General features: G+C 45.6%; 1 protein-coding gene across 4 annotated transcripts; it reads right to left on the bottom strand.

Moving 5' to 3' along the window:
- Window positions 1-679: 679 nt before the first annotated feature.
- SCN3B (sodium voltage-gated channel beta subunit 3) lies at window positions 680-24,327 on the bottom strand. Of its 4 annotated transcripts, none has more exons than XM_014555527.2 (6): window positions 23,296-24,327; window positions 22,349-22,428; window positions 12,694-12,919; window positions 9,537-9,675; window positions 5,103-5,186; window positions 680-4,816 (listed from the first exon to the last, which is right to left on the bottom strand). In XM_014555527.2, exons 1-5 carry the CDS (start codon window positions 23,510-23,512, stop codon window positions 5,123-5,125), a joined length of 726 nt encoding a protein of 241 aa, XP_014411013.1. In that variant the 5' UTR covers window positions 23,513-24,327; the 3' UTR covers window positions 680-4,816; window positions 5,103-5,122. The 4 variants fall into 4 exon arrangements, with proteins under 4 accessions (XP_014411013.1, XP_014411014.1, XP_014411016.1 ...); XM_014555528.2 differs by having other exon boundaries at window positions 680-4,735; window positions 23,296-24,155; XM_014555530.2 differs by adding an exon at window positions 15,241-15,404 and having other exon boundaries at window positions 680-5,186; window positions 23,296-23,425.
- Window positions 24,328-25,695: the final 1,368 nt, after the last annotated feature.

Below are 25,695 nucleotides of genomic sequence, written 5' to 3'. Positions count from 1 at the left end.
GCGCACTTACACACACGTGCACAGCCTGCCACTCTGCCTCCGAGACCTGACCAAGCGGACTGGATGAGAACTTTGGGAGTCAGATCTGAGTCCAAACTGCAGCATCGCCATTTACCAACTGTGTTCTTGGACCCCAACCATTACTCCAAGCCTCAGTTTACTTTAGAGATAATATAAAATACATGTGTGTATACGTGTGTGTTTCTTGGTATAGTGTCTGGTACTGTACTAAGATAATTTTTAATGTTATTATTAATCGGTAACTGTTACTATAGGAACTTACGGTAGACTGTGAATCCCAGTGACAGTTTCTTGTGTAACCCTTCCCTTTTGGGGCCTTGGCACTTCTAGGAAGATGGACATTGAGGGGCAGCTTTGCTTTGTTTCCTTACTTCAGCTAACCTGGTAAGGGAGCTTGGCCCCTCCCTTCACTGGGTCTTCCTTGCTGGGAGCCCGCAGCCACCTGGTGGGAAGCTTGCTTGATGTCATTCAGGTGAGAACACAGTGACTCTTTGGGTAGAGAAGGAAGGGAGACAATATGTTTAATTCTAGGTGATTAAATATATTTTTCACTCTCTGGGTATATATCCATTTCAGGAACTGATGCTGGCTGGGGAGGTAAGTCGGAGCCACAGTATGCATAGCAGACGCACCCAGAGAGCAAAACCAGAGCAAGCGGTGTCTGGAGACGCTTTATTGACATGTACAGGAAATTTACTGGAAAACACCACGTACAGGCATTAGGTTGTTGAGAGCTTGGCTGGTCAGGAACAACATTTCTAGAGTTGAGAAAAAGATTGGCTGTGGAAAATCAAGAAAAAGCCTTATGAAGGTGACAGCGTGGTAACGAGTCCCACTGGTTCCATGGCTGTCCGAGTTTGCTGACTGTGTTTCACGGTGTCTCACAAACCCACAGGCACTCGTCCTTCAGCGGCCCCCTCCCCGCCACACGCACCACCCATCAGGTGCATCCCTTGCCGAGTGGTGACCTGGTGGAGGGGGGCGGGGAGGAGAGTAATGCCGGCTTTGAGGCTGAGCTGGCCTGTGATCGGGGTTGAATCTGATCTACCGTAACTCAAGACTTGCTTAAAGTGCTTGTCTGCCGGGCCCTACTGTAGACGTGGTAAGGGGAGGGGAGCTGAACGTGAGTTACCTACCATGGTAGAGTGCTGGAGATTAGGAAAGGCGTGGGTGATGACATTTTTCAAATCTAAGACCACAGGGCACACTCAGGGGCTAGATGGGTGCTTGATGCAGAGTGGGTGCTGAAATGTAGAATGAACGGGTGATGGGAGGAGTAATGACACATCGAGGGCTATTCAGATACATTTGCAGTGACCAGGAGAATTCACTGGATTAGGGATTTTTCATTCACAAAAAGGAGGGGAGAAGAAGGTGCTTTTCTGCTTTATTTTTTCACTTCTATTTAACTTGGGAAAGGGGAACCAAGAAATACTGTGAAATGTGTCTAGCTCCTTACCACTTCTTCCCATCAAGACGCAGTTACACAGCCCTGTCCCTCTGATTTACGTCAGGTAGGGTCGCAGGTTCTGAGGCGGGTCTGTTTTCCTTTTTAATCTGGTAGTTTGGGGGGAAGGGAGGGAGTACTGTCTCTTCCCTTAATCATTCATCGCTCAACACCTGTTTCCAGCTTATTCCTGCTTTGAAAAATTCCTTTCCTACTAAGATTTCTAGTTGGCATCTCAGGAGAAACCAGAGACCCAGAGAATCAGAAATCTGGGTGTGTAGATATTTGGGGATGGTGACACTAAAGGATAATGCTTTTAAACAAACTGAAAATAAAGGCTGGTGTAGGGAGAGGCACTGACTATCAAGGTGTTTCCACACAGGAGTTGGGGCCATGACACAAGGCTGAGCTGATGGTAAAGGTCGGTAGGCAAGGTGCTCACAGGGCCAACTGAGTGGAGCAATGACGTTCATGGCTGTTAAGCCAAAGGAAAGGGAAAACCATACCCAGCCTAGCTGGGCCTTTAGTGAACTGTGTTATTAAAGATCAGTCATGGGAAATAGCCAGCACCAAGGCGACAGATGGGGTTCCTAAAGTGGTAATAGCCCTTGAGAACATTTCTAAGCCCTTTAATAAGAACAGCATGCCAGATACAGCTTCCAGAGCAGTGCACATTGATCTGGGTCCTGTAGGAACATGAGAAACGGAGTGGGTGAGGATCTGAAGTAGGCTGGTGATCACAGTATCTTGTAGATTTAGAGTCATGATCAAGTCTCCCAGGAAGGAGTGTAATTGCAAATCAGGAGAAATAATGATGTACAGACCAACTGGAAATGAAAAACCAAAATAAGATAGACTCTCAAAGCTCATTACTAGCTTGGGCCAAGAAGCAGAGTGGTAGAGGAGCCGTCGAGCAGGATTAGGGTGAGAGAAGATGGTGAACATCTCAGGACAAGCAATACAGGCAAAGATTAGATGGAAGCAAAAAAAAAAAAAAAAAAAAAAAAAAAAGGGATGGAAAGGAGGCAGCTATGGTCTCAGTGGAAAGAGAGCTGGGCTGGGGGTCAGAAGACCTGGATTCCAGCTCTCCACATTACCAACTCTATGAACTTAGGGTTTGGTAAATTTCTTAGCCTCAGACACCCTCCATTTCTTCATTTGTTAATGTATTAGCAATATCCACCTCCCAGAGCTAGTTGTGGAGAAGAAATAAGGTATCTGAGATAAAAATGCTTTTGTAAGCCACAGAGCTTAATAATGAGAAAGTATTAAAGATGAGAAGAGTTGAAAAGTTAAAAGGAAAAGGCTAGAGAAGATTACTCGTAAAGGATAAAGAAGGAAAAAAACGAGAGGTACCATTCAGCTTCACTAAAAATCACTCAGGAAATATCTGAGTCGGGCTTTCAAAAAGGAAAAAAGGCCAACATGCATGCTAGATCACAAGTTAGACGCATGGTCTACTGAGGCAAGAGGGCAGTGGAGTGGTGGGAAGTACCTTCTACGGCGAGCCCTGCTGTCCACCAGCCGAGTGACGGGGAAAACCTCGCGTGAATTCAGGCCTGTTTCCCTCACTTGTATGAAGTAAGAAAAATCTATATTCTGTCCCCTAGTTCAGAGGGATTATGTGGGAAATTACCAGTGGGAAGGGCCTTGAATTTATTGAAAAAGAGTACTTTCTTCAATAAAGTCAGACTCTTGAATATGTGAATGAGGGCTTGTTTCAAGTACTTCCCCAGGGATGGCAGAGATGAAAAACTGAGTATGCCAGGTGAGGCACAAAGCCACGGGAGTGTGATCTCTCCCTTTAAATCCCCCAGATCAGAGGGACATCTTGTTCATCGAATCCCAGTCACTTCCATCTTCTCATATCCCCTAGAGCCTCCTTCTCCTCTCTCATCATTAGATGCTGAAGGACATTGCACTTGGACCCGTTACTCAAAGTGAAATATGAGATATTTTTTCTGGTGTTCATCTGCTCTCCTAACATCTAGGAAAAAAAAAAAACACCTGGACATTATGGATTCACAGGTGAAATATTTGGAAGCCCCCTCACCTGTCTGTCCCCTATCTCTTCACTCATTTGCTCATCATCCACCTTGGACTAAAAACATGTTTCTTAGTTAAATCCTATTCCCAGATGTATTCTCCTTCAAGGATGTTTCAGACTCACAAATCTTTTCACTCTAATCTATCTCACATCCTTCTCTCTGCCTTTGGGGCCAGTCTCTAGTTTTCTGAGTCAGAGTTAACCTCAGCCGGGAGATCCACCCAATTCTGTGCTTGTGAAGGAGGCAGGGCCATAGCCAAGCTCAATTACAGAGTCTTTTTCAGAAAGAAAATTATCCCATCCCGGGACGTGTAAACTGGGCAGCACCTAAGGCTCATCTCTGCTCCAGCCTGTCCTTCGTAGCCTCTTACCAGTTGAGCCCTGTCTGAGTCTCAGTTGCCTCTTGTGAAATAAGTAGTAACACTGATCCACAGAACTTTTGAGAGGAGTAACTTAGGAATTTCCGTTCCAACGCCCACAGGACAGTAAGGCCCCCCAGGCATCTCAGGTGGTGTGCTCGCCGGGGAAGGCACACATGCGTTCCCCCTGTGGGATCATGAACATGTTGTATGACTTCCCAAGTCTCCTGCCCTTGGCTTCTTGGAGGACTGAGACTTACCCAGGCCTTTGAGACCTCTTGGGGTCTAGCCCTGGAGTACCAATTTCCAGGGAACATTTTGGTCCATGCTTAACGAACTTTCTATCCCTGGAGGGCCTGGAAAGCTATACTTTGGTGCTCCAGCCAAGTGGGCAGGAACTCGGAAAAACTGACTTCAATGAATCTCGTTTCATGACACTTTTTTGCTTTAACCCAAGCGAATCTCTCCTGCTTCCTTCCATTAAGACAACCATTCGCGTGCAGGAACGGGGAATGAGCCAGCTCCAGCCAGCAAGGGGCAGGTGGGTGTGCTGCGTCCAGCCCTTGTTCTAAGTCAGGTGGAACACAAGGGAGGAGTCCGGTTGGCAGGGTTCTGCTTGCTTGAAAGCTAGGTTGAGTCCATGTAGACATGTTGGTTCCTCAGTTTCGGCAGAATCTTACGGTGTGTAGAGGTCTGACGGAGTTAGCAAGTCAGAGGTGAAAGTTCAGAGGTGAGTGGATGCATGATGAATGAACTGAGAGATGGATGCGTGAAGGGGAGCCATGTGGCTCCTGGGGCGCCCTCCTGATGCAGCTGACATCACTGAACCTGGAACAGCCAGTCCTGCAGGGTTCAGGCCACCTACCAATAAGAAAACAGCTCACTGCGAATTTCCAGTCCAGTCCAGCCCAGGCAAAGACTCTTTGACCTAATCCATGATCCCTACAAAGGAGGGAGTGGGGGGGTTACTTTTTGTCACTATGGATGAAGAGTTCAAGTTGCCCCAACACTCAGGCCAAAACCACTCACCTTCTGAAGGGCTTTATCTCATACAGAGCTTTATGACTTGGGCATCAACTTAAAGTTAAGTCCCCTGAGGGTGAGGACTTGGGGTAGGGTAGAAATCTAATCTAAGGGACCAAATTTAAAGTCACCGGTTTGTGGGTGATGAGGTCACCTGAACATCCTGCCATCCTTATCTGCCTGCCCTCCCTTCCCTGTACATCACCTCTAGTGTCCCCTTCTCTTCTATTCCTCCACTGGTACCGCAGAGTTCTCTTTGTTCTCCGATGGGATGGCAAGGTAGTCAGACCTGTCGGAGGAAAGACAGGGAAGAAAATCAGTGCCTTGGTACGTGGTGGTGGGAACACAGGAAAATGGAAGGAGCCAGGGCACAGGAGCAAGGATGTCTATGGAACAGCGTTGCATTTCCTTCTGGCTGTGTTCCCCGAGAGAATACGAGAATGGCCCTTCCAGCAGACTAGAACAATAGTTTTGTTTTTTCCTCCCACCAGCACCGTATGAGTCTTCACATTTAATCCACATTGTTCTCAGGACTTAGTATTGTCAGGTTAAACTGGCCAAACTGATGGGTGTGAAGTTATATTTTGTAATTGCTTTAATTTTCATCTCCCTGATTACTGGTGAAGCTGAGCATCTTTTCATAAGTTTATAGACAGTTGAGGTCCCGACTGCTATAATTTGACAGTTCATTTGCTTTGCCAAGTTTTCCTTGTGAAATACTTGACTTATTGATTTTTCTTTGATGTCTTGAAAATATCTCCTCCCAGCCTGTCATTTCTTTCTTTTTTTAATTTTCTTTTTTAAATGTTTTTATTATTTTTTATTTTTATTTTTAGGGGGGAGTAATAAGGTTGGTTTGTTTGTTTATTAATTAATGGAAGTACTGGGGATTGAACCCAGGACGTGGTAAACAGGCACACTACCACTGAGCTATACCCTCCCCACCCTTGTTTCTCTTTATATCTAGTGTAATCGAAATTACCATTTTTTTCCTCTCTGCTCTGCACCTTTTGTATTTTCAGAAATCCTCTCTATTCCAAGGTAACAAAAATATTCTCTTATATTCCCTAACAGAATTTTAGAGTTTTACATTTTACCCTGTCTTGAAATCCACTCATGATTTATTTTTGTTTAGTGTGAGAGGTGGAAGATCTAATTTTCTTTTCTTTTCTAAATGGATAAGAAATTGTCCTTATGCCACGTCCTGGACAGGTCATTCTTCTTTCAATGGTTTTTTTGTATAGACATTAACTTATTGGGGGTCTCTGCTTTGTTCTGTTTGCCCGTGTTGTATGCCTGGGCCAGTATCATAAACCCGTTAGTAGCTCTATGAGAAATCTTCACATCTGATAGAAGTCCTATCAGCCACTTCCCCCAAACTTACTGTTCTTTGAAATAGGCAAACCATGGCCCATAACCTAATAATGGTTGTTATTTGTTTAAAGGCTTACAAACAAACAAACAAAACCAAAGAACAGTATGGGACAGAGACCCATTTTGGCAAAGACAAAAATATTTACTATCTGGCCATCGTCTGGCTTAGACTAGTTTTGCCCCTTTGGTCTTCAGTGTGACTTTTAAGATCAGTTTATCAATTTCCTTCAACAGTCCATTGGGTGTTTTGATTCTAATTTTACTGAATCTGCAGATGAATTTGGAAAATAATTGCCGTGTTTGTAACAGCGAGGTTTTAGTCTCCATTTATTTAACTTAAATCTTTTGGTAAAGTTTTGTAATTTTCTCCTTAAAGGTCTTACATATTTTTGTCAAATTTATCCCCAAGTATTGGAGAGTATTTGTTGCTTTTGTAATTGAATTTTTAAAAATGTCTTAAATATTTAGATGTTTCTTTATAAATTTTTGTGGCTGAAATATAAATGCATTTATACTTATATATAAGTATTTATAAATATTTTTATTTGTATCAATGATCTTATGGAATGCTGTTACTAGTTCTAATAGTTTGCCCATAGATTCCCTTGAAAAGTAATTATACTGGGTGTGAATTTCTTTCTTTACAATTCTTACTCTTGGGGAGCGTGTCTAGCTCATTGGTAGAGCTCATGCTTAGCACGAGGTCCTGGGTTCAATCCCCAGTACCTCCATTAAAAAAAAAATTCCTACTCTTTTTGTTTTGTATTTACTTAGTACACCACCTAGGCTCTCCAATACAATATAGAATAGAAGCAGGGAGAGGTGGTATCCTTGACATGCTTCTGATATTACAGGCAATCCTTCTAAAGTTGCCACACAGGTATTTGCTACAGATTATCTTAGTAGCCGCCACTTACCCGTTTAAAGATGGTTGGTACTTAGGTATAGATTTATATGTTATATGTATTTATCCTGCTCAGGATACATTGTGCTCTCTGATTCTGAAGAGTCATGCCTTTCCTTAGCCACCGTATCTCTGAGTGTTTTTTCTCCTCCATTTTCTCTCTTCTAATGGGTCTTCTCAATTTTTTCCTTCATATTTCTTTGTGATTTTCCATCTTTTTGTATCTCTGTGCTTCATTCAATGGAACTTCCTTACATTTATCTTCTGGCTACCAGTATCTAATCTCTGGTGAACCAATCCATTGAGTTTTAAATTTTATTGACTAAATTTTATCGACCATTTAAATTTTATTTTTCATTTCCAGATTTTGCTTTATTCCTATCTAGATCTTCCTGTTCTCTTTTTCTGAGCAACTTCTTCTCTCCTTATGCTTTTGGTTCCCCCTTTTATTGTTTCAACTCTTTCAAGCAGATTTATTTTCTATATTTGCTCAGGTCCTTCCTGTGTCTGAGGTTCCTGGGATTTGATCCTGCCATTTGCTACTCCTCTGGCCCGTGCTGGATTATTTTCTGTGTGTCTTTTAGTTTTGGATTGCACTGTTGAATCAGATTCAACAATGCTTTATCTGGGGAACCCTGTTAAGCCTCAGCTGAAAGCGGGTCCCTTCAGAATAGTTTTTCATTTGCTTCTACATGGTTATCACTGTCTAGGGACTAATTTTTTAATTGAATTTCTCAGCTTAGATGTTCCTGGATCATGTGGGTAGTGTAAATTTAAATTCCAGACACTGTGAGAGCAGGCTTGTGGTTACCGATTCTCAAGAATCTTTTATGTTTCTGCTTGGAGTCAGGCCAAGATAGATGTGTTTCCTTGGCTCTTCCCTGGGCTGGTGGACTGATTCTTTTCTGACCTGTCTTTTGCATGAGTTGCAGCTCTCTGAGGATCTTGGTTCTGCTGGTGACCTCAGTTCCAACTCTGTTTCTTTTGCAAGCCCAGTCGTAGGCATTTTCTGTCCAAGCGTGGGAACTCCCTGTGTAAGTGCACGCACTTCCTGTCCAAGTATGAGCACTTCCTATGCCGAAGCACTAAAATCTAAGCACGTAGGCCACCAGGAATGACAACTTCCCCTGCATATCATTTCTTTCTATTCTTCTATCTGGTCAGTTGTAATTTTTTACTTTCCTAAGATCATAGATATCATGAGAAATGATACTTTATCAAACAATTCTAGGTGGTAATAGCCTAGGGTTTTTTGGTCATCACCTCAGCAATATTGCAACCTGTGCAGAGAGGGTTCTTTTTTATCTTTCCTCTAAGTAACAGCCCAGTGTGGCCCCTTAGACACTCAGACCCCATCATTTGTTACATGTGCTCACTCCTGAGTGACAAGGGCCTTGGCAAAACTGGCCAAGGTACGGTCTGGACACTGGAGAATGAGAGCCCCTCTCTGGGTATTTAATCACTGCTAAGTTCCAGGGGGAAGAACATGTTTGGAGCTCCTCGGCTAATACAGAGCAGTGCCCAGTGCCCGATGAGCTTGTGGTCTACAGCAAACAGCTGATTGTGGCAGGACGAGCATGGATGTCAGAGAAGCCTCCGTTCAAATCCCAGCTTCTCCTCTCCGTATCTGTGTGGCCTCCACAAGTCACTTGCCCTCTATGTGCCTGCTTCAGCATCTATAAAATGGTCATAATAATGGTAATTTCATGGGATTGTGCAGGCAGCTGATGGGCTTCATATAAATGGCTAAGAGTGCAGGGCAAGAGTTAGCAGGCATGAAGTCAAACCTTGCTTTGTCGAACAGTCTGGGGCAAACTTTCCCAGGCTCAGTTTTCTCACCTGTAAAGTGGGTATATCAATGCTGCCTACCTCAAACGTTGTTGTGAGGAAGGTGGAGGACTGTGGAAACTTGCTTAACACCTCGCCTGTGAGAGCAAGCTGTCTGAAGGTGCAAGCTATCGTTACTTTGGCCTTCCATAACCCTTCCATAAAAGGTTATAAAATAAATGTACATCCATATTTACTAATTAGCCTCCAGTTTATAAACCATAGAAATCACAATTCTGAGATCCTTCTATCAGAAGAACAAGAATGCTTCTGAATTCCTATAATCTGTATTTTGACAGAGAATCATAGATGGATTGTTAAAGGTTTATTTAGGCTATGTGTGAAATTTAAGCTAATTAATAAAACTGGGTTTTTTGAGGGGGGGTAATTAGGTTTATTTATTTTTGGAGGAGGTGCTGGGGATTGAACCCAGGACCTCGTGCATGCTAAGCATGCATTCTACCACTTGAGCTATACCCTCCCCCTAAAATTGAATGGTTTTTAATGGGTTAAAAAAAAAGTCTTTGGACTTACGCATTTTCTTGGGCTGCCTCTTCAGCCTTTGAGACCTTCCTGTAGCAGTATATCATCTCAATGAGCAGCCACAGAGTGAGGAAGACCAGCAGGATGTACATCATGATCTCGGAGACCACAGAGGTGAAGTCTTCACCAGCTGCAGGGGGGAGAGTGAGGCTCAGAATGTGTGTGTCCAGCCAGCCCAGAGCTGTCCCCGGGGTCAGAGATATAGGAGGCCTCTGTCCCCTGAGCTTAGGGTGGCAGAGCATGGCGTCCCCAGGGAGAGAGCTCAGGAAAACACGTTCAAGCCAGTGCAGTCCGCCCAGCCAGCGGCTTGGGCACGTTCTCTACAAGTCTGGATCAGACACAAGACATCCCAGCCCACCTTCCTTCCAGGTCACCCCAAACTCCAACAGAAATGAGGACTGGAGAATTCTGTGTGTGATCCAGGCTGTCCTCAGAGGTCTACTTCTGAAACCCAGACCCGATCCTGCCATACCCCTGCTGAAAACCTTTCAGTGCCCCACAATGCCCTCAAGATAGAGGCCAAACTCTGTTAACAGGGCCTGTGAGGCCACTCACAATCTTCTTCACCTCGTGTCCGTCAGTTGGCCAGCAAATCCTCTTTCTCATACACACTGTGGTCTTTTGGAATCTGTAGACGTTTCTTCTTCCTCTTCCCACTTCCTAGACTGTATCTCACACCTCACTGCTGCCTCTGCCCCAATATCCCCTCCTGCTTCTCCGTCTCCCAAACATTCTTCTAGACTCCACTGAAGGCGCCTCTTCCATGAAGCCTTCCTCAGCCTCCCGTGAAGTTATCACTCACATCCTTCTCCGGGCACTGGTCCATCCATCCGTTATAACACTTCCCAGGTTGCATTGTGATGTATTTTGATGTATTTATCTCTCTTCTCTACTGACTACGTGCTTATTAGGAACATATTTATTTCTGAGTTATCAGCCTGTTGCCTAATCTTAGAGTATTTGAAGTATTCAATAAGGATTTGTTGAATAATGAATATAAATCAATAGTGAGCCTCCTTGTAACCAACAAAATGACAATAAAACACGACATATGGGATATGTCCTGAAATATATTCTTTCCTAGTGGGGAGGAAGGCTGCAGCCACATCTCTCCTTGCTAGCTCTCGGCAGCAAATTAGATTCATGGTCCTCGGTTATCCATAGGGCCCAAGTCATCCCCAAGGCCTTGCTCATTAAAAGCACAGCATAGCCACAGCAGTGCCCTTCAACTCAGAGAGGCCGTCTAAGGTCTCCAGGATCCCTCAAGTTTCCTAACGGGAGCTGGAGGTCGCAGATGCAGCTCGAGGCCTGGGAGAAGGTATACACGTCAAACGTCTTCTCGCGGGCTTGCCACAGCCTGAACTGTGATGAGCTCGACTTGAATAAAGCACGCGCTGTCTTTCTAAATGCGATCGCCCAGCAGCAGTACCACAGGAAGCTGTCCTTAGTAGCTTTAGTCACCTCTAGGTGAGGAGACCTCAGATTTCTGTCTTAGAGCCAGGAGGTGGGAGCCTAAGCTGGGACCAGTCCAGCTGAACAAAGAGAAGCAGGGACATTCTCTGGGACCACAGGGGTGGAGCAGACTCGGGGCAAGGGGGAGTGTGTTGTGGTGGAGAGTGGAGCTCAGAGCAGTATGAGAGCAGTGAGCATCTGGGGGTGGTGGTGGGGGGCACTGCCAAGAGTTCACAGAGCAGGGAAAGAAAGAAAAACCAAAATGGGACGGTGGCGGAAGAAAAAGATGAAGTGGAAATAGAGCTAATAGAGGCACAGTGCTGGATTGCAGTCTTGCTTCTGGGCCAATGTGTTTCACATCCCCAGGCAAGCCGTCACCTTCCAGAGCTCTGTCTCCCAGCCACAAAGTGAGGGCACCAGAGCAGTGCCCTCCAATCACCTGGGGAGTCATTTCAACTTACCTTCGCCAGGCTGCACCCCAGCCTACTGAACTCACACCCGCAACAGCGGTATGGAGACGCCGACACTGAAGGAAAGCCCTCTGCGCGATTCTGGTGCCCGCTCTTTGTTCAGAACTCCTGAATTAAAAGACAGCCAAGCTTCCTTCCAGCCCTAACATCCCCAGAGGCTCTGTGGCTCTGAGAGCAAACTTGTTTCCCTGTGTTCTCACCCAAGTCTGGCTCTGGTATCCGGCAGGCGGACTGACCCTGCTTTGCCGCGCTTTCCACTGGCTGCACCTGCACGAGGGGCTCTGGAGGCAAAAGCCTTTGAGAGCAGGAGGTGGGGACAGAAGCAGCTTCCTAGTACCTGCAGTCACCAGCTGACAGTCCTGGCGGTGAACAGTAGAGGGCGCCAGGCTCCCTTCCCCCAGGGAGGAGAGGTGTGGAAACAGAAGATAATGGAACATCTGAACAGAAAATTACCTTAGAGAGCTCCCAGTCCAACCCATCATTTTACATAAGAGGAGACAGGCTCGGAGCAGGGAAGTGGCTCATCAGGGCTGAGCCAAGTGGCCTGAGAGTCCTGCACCGTCAGGACAGACCTACCTTCCACTTCAGTCTTGTCTGAAACATGACTAAATCATGGCATCTCTTACTCTGTTGTTCGCTCTCGTTTGCTTCATGAATTTTATCACCATAGCAGGATAAAAAGCAAATATGCCTGTGGCCTGGGAGTCAGGGCTACGGGCATTCTTTTCTAGGAAGAGACTGTCTTTAATTGGACCACTCCTTTGTCTCCTGCCCCATAGCTTTTGCCTGTTCACCGTCCTGCATCCTGGGGCAGCCAAAATGCTAAGAACATGCTAGAAAGGCATTGTTTGAGAAAGGCTAAGTAAAATGGAATCATCCTTGGCCTGGGTGAGAAAACACACAGAGAGATACGTATATCACTCTTCCAATTTGTGAAGCCTTCATGGAGGCTGTCCGCTTTCTCCAAGGATGACCATGCAGGTAAAGATCGCTGCATGATCATCTCCACACCTTTCTGCTTTGAGGAGAGGCACAGAGAGGCGAGCTCTCGGCAGCTTTCGGGAGGCTGGCCACTACAGGAAGACAATTTGGTGATGACATTGTTAGGTATCACCACTCCAAATACGTGGGGTTCTGCATTCTGTGAGGGGCTTATTTGTGTGGAAACCCCCTGTTCTCCCTCCCCTGAGAGCCAAGCACCCTAGAGAGCCAATGCCCGGCCTTACCCTCCTCGGTGACTCGGAGGGGGATCAGCCGCGTGGTCTTCACAAAGGGACGATGTGCCTCGAACTCAAACTCCCGGGACACGTTGCAGGTGTAGAGGCCGGAGTCGTTCAGGGTGACGTTGAGCACAGTGATGGACACGTCCTGCAAGTCTTTGCTCCCATTCCACTGCAGGCGACCCTGGAAGGGGCTCTCCACCTCCTGGTGGCCGTTCCGATACTCGTAGATCTGCAGGTAGAGAAGCAGAGGGGTAGGGCCACGAGAGAAGACAGGGTAGAGATGGGGACGGGACAGAGAAAGGGACCAGAATGATGCATGGACGGGGGGAAAGGGGACAATGGTACAAGGAGCTCCCGAATGTGGGAGTGGGATGGGGGCTTGGAAGAGGGCGGGGAAGAAAGCGAAGATGGGGCAAGATGGGAAAGGCAAACAGGTGTCGGGGCACACAGACACGGACATGGCGAGGGAAGAGGCAGGAAGCGGGAGGCAGGAGGAAGGGGTGGAAAGGAGGAGACAAGAGGAAGGTGAGTGAAGCGTACAGGAGCCCGGGAGGGGACAATTGAGAGGAAGGAAGGATTGGAAGGAGACGGAAAGAGAGAACAAGAGAGAAAGATGTGTCGTGGCAGCAGCCAGCAAGAGATTGAGGCATAGAGACCAAGACAAGCAGTTTCATGCATCATAAAGACATCTGAAAGCTCTGGCCTCCAAATGGGACTCTCTGGGCTGGTCCCCACTGGGGACGTGGGCAGTCAGTCGGAGCCCGGCGACAGGAAAGGGCTCCAGGCTGCTAACATGGCCCCGATGAGCAGAGAGCTGTCAGCCGATGTGCACACATCACACCTTCCATTCTGGGCTGAATTATAACTGAAATCTGGTCTCTAAGTTTCTTTTCTCAAACATTTCCACCTTCTAACACAACTTTTATTCCCCTCTGCAGTTGTGCTGTCCATTCTAGACTCTGCTTGCCCTGTGCGGCTACTTATATTAAAACTGAAATCACTAGGAATTAAATAAAATGTAAAATTCAGTTCCTCAGTCGCACCAGCCACATTTCAAGTGTTCAATGCCACACGTGACTGGTGGCTACTGGATTAGCACAAATATGGAACGTTTTCATCTTCACAAAAATTTCTATTAGCATTGCTCTGTATTTCCAGCCCATTTTTAAAGTTTCTTTTCCTCTGTCTGAGCCACCTTCACCTCACTTTGGGTAGGCCTGGAGGCAGAGCAGGTGGCTGGCATATGACCAGACCTGAGGCTCAGGGTGAACTTTGCATCTGGCCAAGCCATCCAGGCTCCTGTAACCTGCAGTTAACTGAGCCAGGTGCCGGGAAGTTGACTGGTCCCAGGTCTGGCACCAGACTGGAGTAAATTTACATCAGAATGGCGCATACAGCCTAGGGTTAGAAAGGAGGCCAGCTTTAGGAGAGCTAGACAAAAGAGCAAGCCAAACTCAATTTACTCCTAACGTTGTCTCCATCAAGTCTTTGTGGAGAAGAAAACTTGCCTCCAAGAAGACGAGGCTGTGCAGTAAAAAGGGCTTTGTATCTGCCATCAGATGGCCTGGTTCCAATCTAAGCTCTCTTAGTTAACTTCTTGGAGCCTCAGTTGCCCCATTTGTGTGTGTGTGTGTGTGTGTGTGTGTGTCTCAAATACTTATATAGTGCTTCCTATATTCCAGAACTATTCTAAATGCATTAACAATGATAGCTCGTGAGTCCTGGTAACAACTGTGTGCGGTAGCTATGGTTTATATCCCCATTTTAGAAATGAAACTGAGGCCCAGAGAGGTTAAGCAGTTTGTCCAAGGACACAGAGTTAATAAGTTGTGAATCACTAAGAATCAATCCCAGGCAGCCTGGCTCCAGAGGCAGTGAAAGCATGAATGATGACCATCCCCAGGTTGGTACTCCAAGTGTAGAGCCGCCATCGTGGCACGGGCATGACCAGTCAGAACTGACACGGGCCATGGCTGACCCCTTAGTTCCGAGAGCACGGGGACGTCTGGAAGTTCCTGGGCTGAAGGATGGTGGGGAGGCCGATTGGAGGGTTTGGCACAAGCAACCACTATAAGGACTATTGAAACATTTTACCCACTGATGTGACCGTCCCAGCTGAACATCAGCCTTGGTCATCCCCGTCATTCTTATGTCACTGGGATTGTGAGAGTTAAGTGAGTTAACCCATGTTATCTCATTTAATGACTCTTAGTGTTATTTCCATTTTTTTCTACTAATTTAATCCAGCCACTAGGATGGTGCAGAGATCAAATGAAAACACCTGCAAGGTGCCTTGTTGGGCAACTGGCACACAGTAGGCCCTAACTGCTGTTTCTCTCTCTCTCCTCCTTACCCTGCTGAGACTGGCAGCGTCCTCCCTTTCACAGCGGCTGGGCTAAACAAAGCTGTCAGTTATCTGCAGAGGTGCTGTCAGTGCTTTGGAGAAAAAGGCCAGTGTTTGTCAGATCATCATCCCCCAGACTCTCAGGAGCCAGGCACATAACAGCAGAGGCCAGTGAAAGAAAGGCCAGAGTCAGCAGTCAGACATACAAGGAAATCTTTACCGCCCTCGGGCCTGTAGAACCATTCCACCACCGTGGTGGCCTCCACCTCCTCCCTCTTCATGCAGGAGATGCAGCGCAGCTTCATGGGGTTGCCCTGAACGGCCTCGGTCTCCGAGGGCACTTCCACACACACGGGGAAGCAGACGCTGACTGGAGAGAGGCCAGGGAATGGGGAAGGGACAGGAGGCGTGGGGCAGAGGCAGTGGACAGCGAGGAGGGAGGGAGGGGAGGCAGAGAAGGAAGAATCATGAGCCGAACTTGAAAACAGCAGGCACATGTATGTACGCTCCCCTAGTGTGCTCCCCACAACAGGCAGGGAGTGCGACAGAGGAGCCGTGGGGGACCGGGCATCGAACGCAAACCTCCCCAGAAGCAGTGGGGATGCGGTGCAGCGCGCACCTGACCCCGCCCTCAAAGACTGAGTGCCTAGGTGGGAATTGGCACGCATGCATCCATCCGTGGACCGTCCTTGCACCCTTCCGTTCAACAAGCATCCACTGAAATCTACTCTATGACAGGTCTGACACTGAGATACGATGAACAAAACACTCACCACACCCTAAAGGCATTTATAAACCCGAAGGGAACACATACTCCTAAGTGTCATTAAACCAGACTGTGGCAAGTGACGTAATAGTGCCGTGCTCTGTTCCCAGGGGAGGGAGAGTTTACTCCTGGTTGGGCTAGAAGAGAGGAAGAAAAGGATGGTGAGACTTGAGGCTAGAAAGGTGGATTGGACCATGTTGTGAAGACCTCTGTACGAGCTTCACAATAGGAGGGATCACATGTTTTAAAGCCGTGGAGAGATGTAATCGTATCTGTGTTTTACGAAAAATGTAAGTAATTCTGACGTACGGTGGGGGATGGAGCAGCAAGGAGGTGAGCTGATCCTGCGGCTGGGGTGATGCTTCACACAGAGGAAGAGAGACAGAGAGAGAAAGATGCAGTTACAAATTGGGAGGGAGGTCAGATCGGGGGGCACTTTGCATGCCATGCAGAGGTCTGGACTGTAGTTTCTGCCCTCTAGAAACATCGGGCTGTAAATTCAGAATGAATCAAAAGTGGGATGTGGCTGCCAATAAAGCAAGTGCAAACGCAGGCTGTCTTAACAGATGTACACTGTGCAGAACAAATGAGGAACCATCCCTCTGCGTTGTGCAGAACAGATCTGGACTATGATGACCAGTTCAGGGTGTCACTTTGTACAAAAGGAAGTTTTTGACGAGTGTGTGTGCAGAGAAAAGCGAGATGGAGAAGGGTCTGGGGGCAAAGTCTGGTAAGAACAAAGAGGGGGCCGGGTGCTTAGCTTTGACACCAACACATCTGTCTTCAAATATTTGAAGGCTGGATTGTGGAAGAGAAAACAGATTCTGCCCAGCTCCAAAAGTTACAAGAAAGTAAGTGTAGCTCAATTTTTTTTAAGAACTTTCTCATGCTGTAGCTGTTCACAAGTGCAGAGAACTATTTGGTGAGAGAGTTTACACCTCACAGAAGATTCAAAAGTGAAGTGACCACCCAAAATTCTTGAATCAGGGCTTCTAAACTGTCCTAATGCTACCTTATCATCAACTATTAATTTAAAACCCTTAAAAATGAAATAGTACACACTGTCATTTAAAAGCTAGTCCACTGTGAATGGTCAGTCTGTTCCTCCACTGGCAGGCAGTTAGTACTTACTAAAAGCAGAGGAAAGCGTTAGGTGGAGATTAAAATGAGACTGACCAACTAATTTTGAGTCAAAAAATGAAATATTTGACTTAGAAGGCAACAGATCTAAGTTTTAGACACAGAATTTAAAAACTGGAGGCACTATCATAAAGTTTAATATAGTAACAAGGTAAAATACATTTTGTCAGTTTTAAAACTCTCAGGAGGCTGGGGCTGGTTTTACCAGGCAGCCTGCAAGAGGCTCGCTTGCTCCTGCATGTGGATCATTATTTTAATGGATAACAGGTCCATATCTAGAGAGAACTGATCAGAAATAGTTTCAGAATCTGATGAGTTTGAAGTCTTGATTATAGGCCTTGTTTAAAAAAAGGAGGGGGGGGGGAGAAAAAGGAAAAAAAAAAGGCATGGTCTGTGCAAAACTTTGGGAGTGGTAACAGTGTAGAGAGCATGCACTGAGAACTCTGTGTAGCAGGGAGCCTTTGGGGCACATTCATATTTAAAGAGACATGGTAAAGATGAGTTAGTTCAGTGATGATGACTTCAGAGCAGAATAGGAAAATGGACCATGGAAGTACAGTTGCAATTAAAGAGGAAGGAGGAAAATGGGATTTGGCAACTGAAGGCTTGGATTTGATGGACTGTTCAACCTCTCAGAGGTTCAGTTTATTCATCAACAAAATGCTGAAAGTAATATCTATCTAGAAGATGTATCATGAAAATTCTATAGAATAATTTGCATGAATGTGCTTTGTACAAATACCACTTGTTAATGTGATTTTATCCTTCATTCATTTGTTCACTTATTCAACAAACGTATTGGGTGCTTCCTGTGTGTCAGGCATGGCTCTTGGCACTGAGAACACAACAGGAAACAAAGCAGGAACCATCCCTGCTCTCCTGGAGTCCACATTCCACGGGAGGGAGAAAGACAATAAGCAACATTAAATTGCAATAAGTGCTATGAGAAAAAATAAAACAGAGCAGAGGAGATAGAATGTGCATAGGATCATGGGAACAGCCTCATTGAGAAGGTGACGTGGAGCAGGCACTGAAGGAAAGAAATGAGGGAACCAGCCACATAGACATCTGTGTGAAGGTGTGCAGAGGAAGGAGCGACTCAGGAGTCCTAGGGTGGGAATGTGCTTGTCGAAATCACAGAGCACAACAAAGCCCAGGGAACAAAGGGAGAATAGACCAGTATATATAAAATAGACAAACAAGTTCATACTGTACAGCACAGGGAGCTATATTCAATATCTTGTAGTAGCTTATGGTGAAAAAAATATGAAAAACGAATATATGTATCTTTGTGTATGACTGAAGCATTGTGCTGTACACCAGAAATTGACACACCATTGTAAACTGACTATACTTCAATAAAAAAATACACATTAAAAAGAAAAAATAAGCTTAAAAAAAGGAGAATAGAAGGAGACAAGGTAGGAGAGATAAGCCAGGGCCAGATCAAACTGGTCTTGTAGACCATGGTTAGAACTTTGTCTTTTATTTTGAGTGACATGGGAGCATTGGAGGGTTCTGAGTGGAGGAATGACATAATTTACACAAAATTACATGATCTGACTGCTATGTTGAGAATAAACTGAAGAGGTGAGGAAGGACACGGGTGGAAGCAAAGAGAATAGTTCGGAATCTAGTATAGTGACTAGACTGAGAGATGGTTCAATGATTTTGCTTTGATGAAGATGACAGCAGAGCTGCTGGGGTTTGAAAAGGAATCGTTTGCTGGACTAATATCCTTGAATAGATGAGAAGTGATGTCCTCTAGTGAACAAGTAGATGTGTTGGTCTTAAATAGAAATACAGTTAGTTGATTTATAGTTAAAAGAGGGTGGGCAGAATGCAGTCAGGATGGCGAGTATGTCACAGCGGCTCCTCTTTGTTCTGAGCTGCCCCTGAGATGACAGTAACCCAAGGTATCATCAGAGAGCAAGTTCCACTGATTGCCTTCTCCCTGCCAAAGTCCAATTACAAGTCATAAGAATGACTCTGCACATGAGGTCAACTCAGTTCATGAGGTCCTGGATAGCACACTGCAAAATGGCCACAAAATCCTCTCGTCCCTGCTTACTCTCCCTTTGCATTATGACTTGTTGCTCCTTCCATCAAGAGGGAAAGTGTATTTCTCCACCCTGTGAGACTCCAGCACACCACTGCCTCTCTTTCTGTGAGATCCTTTAGATACCAAGAAAAGATTGTACACATGGTAGGTATTCAACCCACACTGCTGACTATAACTAGTAAACTCCTGGAATAATCTTAGCCAAGTCATTTGACCTTTGGTCTTCTCTTCAATTTCTATAATAATAATGAGGAAACATGGGAGGGAAGAATATATTAATGATGATTATATTTAAGGAATAGCATCAGGAGGTGGATAGTAATATTTATGTAACCAACTCCTCTAGTAATTCCAAATCTTTTTCTTCTTTGGGCATTGCTATATTGTCCCTCTTGACCTTGCTCTAGAAAGAACACTTTCCTTTGTGCTAAGATAATAAAGGCTTTGATTAGAATGTAAATACTTTTCAAAAGGGGGTAATAAATGACATTATTTATAGATATTAACACCCTGGTGACTTGGTTTATCAGATTAGCCAGTCACTTAGTGGAGCCTTGAAAGTGTGGATGCAATTTAGGCTACTGGGGGGAAGAGAGGAAAACATCCCCCACACAATGGACATCTGGAGAGGAAGAGCAGAGAAGACACTCGCAGGTAAAAGATGAATATGGCCTTAGGAAAGGCTATGGCATGGGGGAGGGGCATTCCAAAAGGGATGAGAGGACAGACAGATGCCCACCTGGCAATCCTGGTATAGCATCATGTGCGTCCACAAGAGGAGATAGAACAAGCTCTAGAAGACTGAAATCAGGAGATAAGAGTTCTCTAGAAAGTCCTTTCCCCTCCCCTGCACTCATTTTCTCATCTCTCAATTGAAAATAATACTGCTTTCCTTGACTACCACCATAGAATTGATATGGGGACCAAACGAAGTAATAGACTGAAAATTGCTTTGTAAATTGTAAAGCACCAGACAAATGTATATTTTATTATTATTATTATTATTATTATTATTATTATTATTATTATTATTATTATTATTATTATTATATACTTGATTGAAGGAAATAATGGAACTTTGTTAAATTCATGCAGAAAATAAAAGAATGGAAAAGATTCCATTCATATTTGCATCATGTGACAAATCAGCTTGGGAAGGGAGACCATATCTAAGCTAAGTGCTTGCCGGTCTTGGAATTATATGCAAATAAAATGAAACTGCATTTGTGAAGTGAGGCCCTCTTTCTTACACTTAATGACAAGGTTTCCTGAACCATCCTTCTTTCCCTTCTGCAGCTTCTCAATTTGGCGAACCAATGCTCAGAAGCTGAGGATGAGCAAGGATTAGTGTAGTACGCACACTTCTTCCAAAGGTTTTTTTTTTGAGGGGGGGGGTTGAGGGGCTAGGAGGATGGGTACTCTGCCAGTTTTAGCAATATCGTGTAAATATTTCCCTGCCATTCAATTGTGCAGCTAAAGGGATGTTAGAAACCTTCTGCCCCAACTTCCAAACTTACGTTCCAGATATATGTATACAAGGAACCAGACACTCTAAGGTGGTTACATAGCAAACTAGTGGCAGAGCTGAGACTCCAGTCCAGGTTTTGTAAGTCTAGCCAAAAAGTCCTTGGACTACAGCATGTTTTCCCTCTGTTCTACAATTCAGGCAAGGATGCTAAAACCTTAAACGAGGATTTGGGAAGAAAGGGCCTGTAGAATCTCATCCCAACACTTCTCTACAACTTCATCTCCCACTGATTTACCCACTCTCTCTCTTATCCAGCCAGACTAACCTCTCCTAAGCCTCATATCCCTAGTCTTAGCCTCCCCTGAGGAAATCTCAGCCTTAAATCTTCAAGGCAGATCACTGGCAATCTATTATGTCTGCTTCATCTTCAGGTCTGGCTTACTCTCCTGGGGATGGATGGCGGTGAGTCTGCCCTTGGGACTGGCATTACCCTCTCTCTTTGTCCTTGCCAGCTTGTCTCATCAGGCATTTTGTTCAACAGGAAGCTTGGCTCTGCTTCTGGTCACATGCAAAATCCAGATAACGCTGGTAAACAGAGTTAGTCCTGGAGGCTTAATAAAGTGATACTAAGGTAAAGAGGTAATTCCCATCAGCATGTCTGCCACTGCATATGCAGAATGAGTTCCATGCCAACCACAGAGCTTAATCCTACATGCCTACTTTCAATAAAGCAGGTGGGCACAATCATTTCTAATTATCCTGGTTATTGATTTTTAGCATGAAGAAAAATAGCTAAGATCATGTAAAGCAATATATCAACTGATGAGCACATATATTTGATCTGGAGATCTAATCAGAGTTGCCAAGACTGAAATTCCCAGAACTACGCAACAACTATACACACACACACAGACACACACACACAGGCACACACACACACACACACACTACCATATCCTCATCAATCCATTCAGACGCCCAAACAAGCATGCTCAGACATACACTAGCATGCACATTCAAATATTGAGGCATACATTGACACAGTAAAGCATTCTCTCAATCACATATTCAGACATTATCGTGTAGACTCAGTAACTCCCACTACACACATGCAGGCACCCCACTCCAAGCCCATCTCTAACCACTCTGCTAGGCCTTGCTGTTGCAAGTATAGGACTCTCTTATTGGGAGGGAGAAGGTCACCTCACCCTTTCACAGCAGATAAGCAAGGACCTATTTATCGTTGAAGGCAAAAAACCCAACTCCCCAAACACCAAAGCACCTAGTTCCACATATTTATGAAAAAGAAGAAAGATGCATTTCCCAGGTGCCTATTTATCCAATACACAGCTGCAAGTGGCTGAAGCCTGTTTTCCTTATTAAAATTAAACAGGTGGATCAACAACTGAGGTATTTTCACTTTCAAAATGGATTCATCCAGATTGTTTTGATATATAAAAATTAACTGGAAGACCCGATGACTTCTCATTGAGAAATGAAATGTAACTGTAATAGAGTTGTTTTTTGTTTGTTTGTTTGTTTGTTTGTTTGTTTTTTTGGGAACATGACTGCGTTCTCTTTCAGCAAAGGGGAAGGGAAAGGGAAAAAAATACTTTGGAGTTAACAGGAAACAGGAGGAAGGGTGGGAAAATCACCAAGGAAGGTTTGGGAATAAAGAAGCAGGAGAGTGAGGAGGCATTTTTCCAATCTCAAAAATCCCAGTTCTCATGGAACCCCAATGGATCCCATGCCTGGCAGACATGCACAGAGGGAAGCCAACCAGGGCTCCTTTTTGTCACCAACGACATCAATAAGCGTTATTACTGTTAGCATTATTACTGTTATCTGCATCTCGCATGGCAGGGGGCTGGTACTTACCCCACAAGATGAGCACGAGGGAAGCCAGGGGAAACAATCTGTTGAAGGCAGGCATCTTTTTCGGCGGGTGGCTTCCGGAGCTAAACAGAGATTCCCTTGGTCAGCAAATGCTCCTTCTCAGATACTTTCGAGGAAACCCTTTGGGACGGACTGTCCCAAGGGGGCGACTTTCTGCCTGAAACAAGGGCCAAGCGCCAGCGACTGGGGAGGCTCTGCGGGCTTCTTGAGCCCGGCGAGGGTTTCAGCTCCAAGCCGCCCTAGCCGACCGCCCCAATTCGAGGGAGCGGATCGGCAGCTTGGCGCGCTCTCCCCGGAGCCCGTTGCTGGGATCCGGCTCAGCACCACGGACAGTGCCTTCCCCGCCCACCCCGGAACTTCCAATTCCAGTTGCTCGGCTGCTTCCCTTGTTTGCGCCTCCGGGAAAGCTCAGCTCCGAAGCGAGCAGCACGCAGGTTCTAGGCGGCTGGGCTGTCGAAGGGGTCCATGTTGATCCACCAGTCACCTCCCTACGAATAGCTACGCTCCGACCGGCATCCACCGAGACCCGGGAGCTCCGGCTTCAGCCGCCCTGACCGGCTTCTCCAGCTGGGCGTGCCCCCACGCCCGAAGCCACCGGGACCGCCGTCTGAGCTACAAAATTCGTTCCACCTCGGTCCCGTCCACACCCGCCCTCGGCTCCCCGGGGAGGTCCGGAGAGGCGGGGAAGGAGGCGTAAGCTCCTGTTTGGCCCGCGATCTCAGAGGTGGGGCGTCAGGGATTGGGTGGGTAGGCCCCTTCCCCGGAGCTTGCCCCCGGATCGTGCCAGGGCCCGACCCTGAGTGGAGGGTGACCAGCTACGCTTCTCCAGGCCCCCCTGACAGTGTGTGCTCAGTCAGCCTGGACATGCGCAGGCGGCTCTCCACCCTCACCGCCGCCACGGACCCACCCCCTCGTGCAACACTCCCCACCTCCAAACAGGCGTGCCCCTCCCAGGGCCGATCTCTGCTGCCAAGCGAGGGGCGGAGCTCCGAGCGACGCAAACACCTCAGCCCCCGCGATTCCTCTGCTCGCTGGTTGTCTCCAGGTCTCCCTTTCACGTCTCCACACCTCTTCACAGAGCGGGCACACCTCCTCCCTCCGATTCGCACCCTCCAGGCAACCCCACTCCTGCTCCTGCACAGACATGCTTGCCTCCAGCTCCGGGAAGAGGAGGGCCAAAGTCTCTTTCAGGCAATGATGTCATCTACAATGTACACTGTACATGGCTCCCAGCTTCTCTCACCCGACCCCATCTCTCCTGCTCTCCTAGTATATCCTTTGTCTAGCCTTGATTAATTGGTTCCGGGCACACTGAACGCAGCAAAAGAATCCCTGCTTAGAAGTGGGGTAGGAGTGGGGCGCACCTGTTCCCATGTTCACCTCCTCAGCCAGTGAGGTGATCCAAATGTCGGTGCAAGAATGGTGTTCTTGGGGTGGGGTGAGGCAACTCCCTCTGGCTCTAGTCACTTTTTTTTTTTTTTTTTTTTTACAGTTTAAAAGCAAATAGATTGTGGTTTGGCTTCTTCCAACTATTAGCCTCACCCCAGTCCTAACAGCTGTTTCAGTGCTCTGCCCCATCGCTGGAAGGGAAACCTGAACCTTTAAATTTAGTTATAAACTCAGATTGACATAATAGATTAGGAATGCCTGGAACTGAAATGAAAGGTTAATACAAGAACCTCTCCCCCCTCTTCTCATTGCCTACTGGCTCCCTTTCCGAAAGGGGAAGCTTGACTCTGATATTCCAAAAAAGAACCACAGAGTAACAGCTGACTGTAAGTGAACCATAGGCAGGAAATTCTCCCTCCTAACATATCACAGAGCAACAGAATGTCCTTCCTTCTGGGCAGGGAGCCACCAGGCATAAACTCTATGTTGCTTTGAAGACCAGCCCTTGAATCACAGTGTGTTAGACTTGGATGAGAAGTTAAAGTCGACTTAATTCAACTTTCTTCCCAATTCATGAATCCCCCAAGGACGTTCCTAATGAACCGGCTCAACCTTTGTCAGTGATGAGAGCTTACTACTTCACAAGTCAGTCCCTTCTAATGTTTAAGGAAGTTCTTCTTTATATTCAGTTGAATTCTGTACACTCCTTCCTCCTCAAACTCCATTAAGAGATGAAACAAAGCTGTTTTCCTTAAGACAGCTACGCTTCCCCAGATTTTTTGTTTGGGGCTAAGCTTCATAAGTTTCTGACAGTGTATTTCCTGGTAGTTTCCAGCCCTTAAGTATCCTGGTCACTTTCTCAAGAAGATTTTTTGTTTGTCAGCATGATTCTCAAAGTGACATCCAGAACAGGAGCTGATGTTTCCTGTGGGGTCTGATCCACATAAATTCAGGGGAATTGTGGCCACACTTGCTTTAGAGGATGCATCTGTTCAATTACATTTGCAGCCATATCTCACTCCTAATGAGCTATGGTCAGTTAAAATCCCGAAGTATTTTTCACTCAACCTGTTGCAGAGTCATCTTGAATTTATACAGGGAATTCTGGAAAAATATACTCTGTACTTACTGCTGTTAAAATTTATTAGTTTCAACCAATTGTCACATCCTATTAATATTTGTATTGAATCCAGATTTAATCATCCAACATATCTCTCTTCTTTAGCTTTGTTTCATCTCTAGGTTTGACAATCAGTTGATCCAAATACAGATTTTTTTTAATGGATAGGAAAAAACAAAGAAGAGTTCTTTGGCACGACTTTAGAGACCTTACTTTAGTTTGACTAATTAGACTTGTTTGGTATTGTCACTTACTCACAAAAAAATACCCAAATATATCTCCCCATTTTCCATATTGATAGCATAACACATTCTGAAAACAAATTTTAAAAGCATGTACGTGAGAAGAATTAGACTTACAATGATCCAAAGAAGAGAGCTGTAGGGTCAATGGTTTACATTTACATAGAAATGGATTTTCAGCAGAATGTTTCAAACCATTCCAAAGTGGAATGAATTACCTTTTGATATGTTCAACATGTTATTATCCAAAGAATTACTGGATGTTGTAGAAAAAAAATCTTCTATAGGTTAGGAATTTGGAATAGATTATTGATAAAGTTCTAATTGTCTTTGAGATTCTATGATTTTATCGGAAGTCTCACCCAAATACATAGAGTGACTGAAATATTTTCAGTCTGATAATTCTAGCAACCACGACTGCACTCACCACCACTACCGCATCAGGAACCGGCTCAACTTTGCATAATTTTTCTTACATCTATTTGTGCTGATTCCTAATAATCACAATGTTTTTTTTTCTAAATGTTTGCCAAGCCCATTTAAAATTATCACTTTGAAGATTTTACATGAGATTTTAA

This window comes from Camelus ferus, chromosome 33 (assembly GCF_009834535.1).
Source record: "Camelus ferus isolate YT-003-E chromosome 33, BCGSAC_Cfer_1.0, whole genome shotgun sequence".
Taxonomy (NCBI): Eukaryota; Metazoa; Chordata; class Mammalia; order Artiodactyla; family Camelidae; genus Camelus; species Camelus ferus.
This window is presented reverse-complemented; position numbering and strand designations above follow the sequence as displayed.

Bases quoted from the DNA above. Each gene is read 5' to 3' on its own strand.
- SCN3B (XM_014555527.2), bottom strand. From the start codon at position 23,512: ATGTCTGTGCAGGAGCAGGAGTGGGGTTGCCTGGAGGGTGCGAATCGG. The intron at 22,429-23,295 runs GTGGGGAGTGTT...ATCTCTGTTTAG, and splicing joins AGGGGCACGCCTGTTTGGAG to CTCCGGAAGCCACCCGCCGA. The intron at 5,187-9,536 runs GTAAGTCCAAAG...TTCCTCCGACAG, and splicing joins GAGGCAGCCCAAGAAAATGC to GTCTGACTACCTTGCCATCC.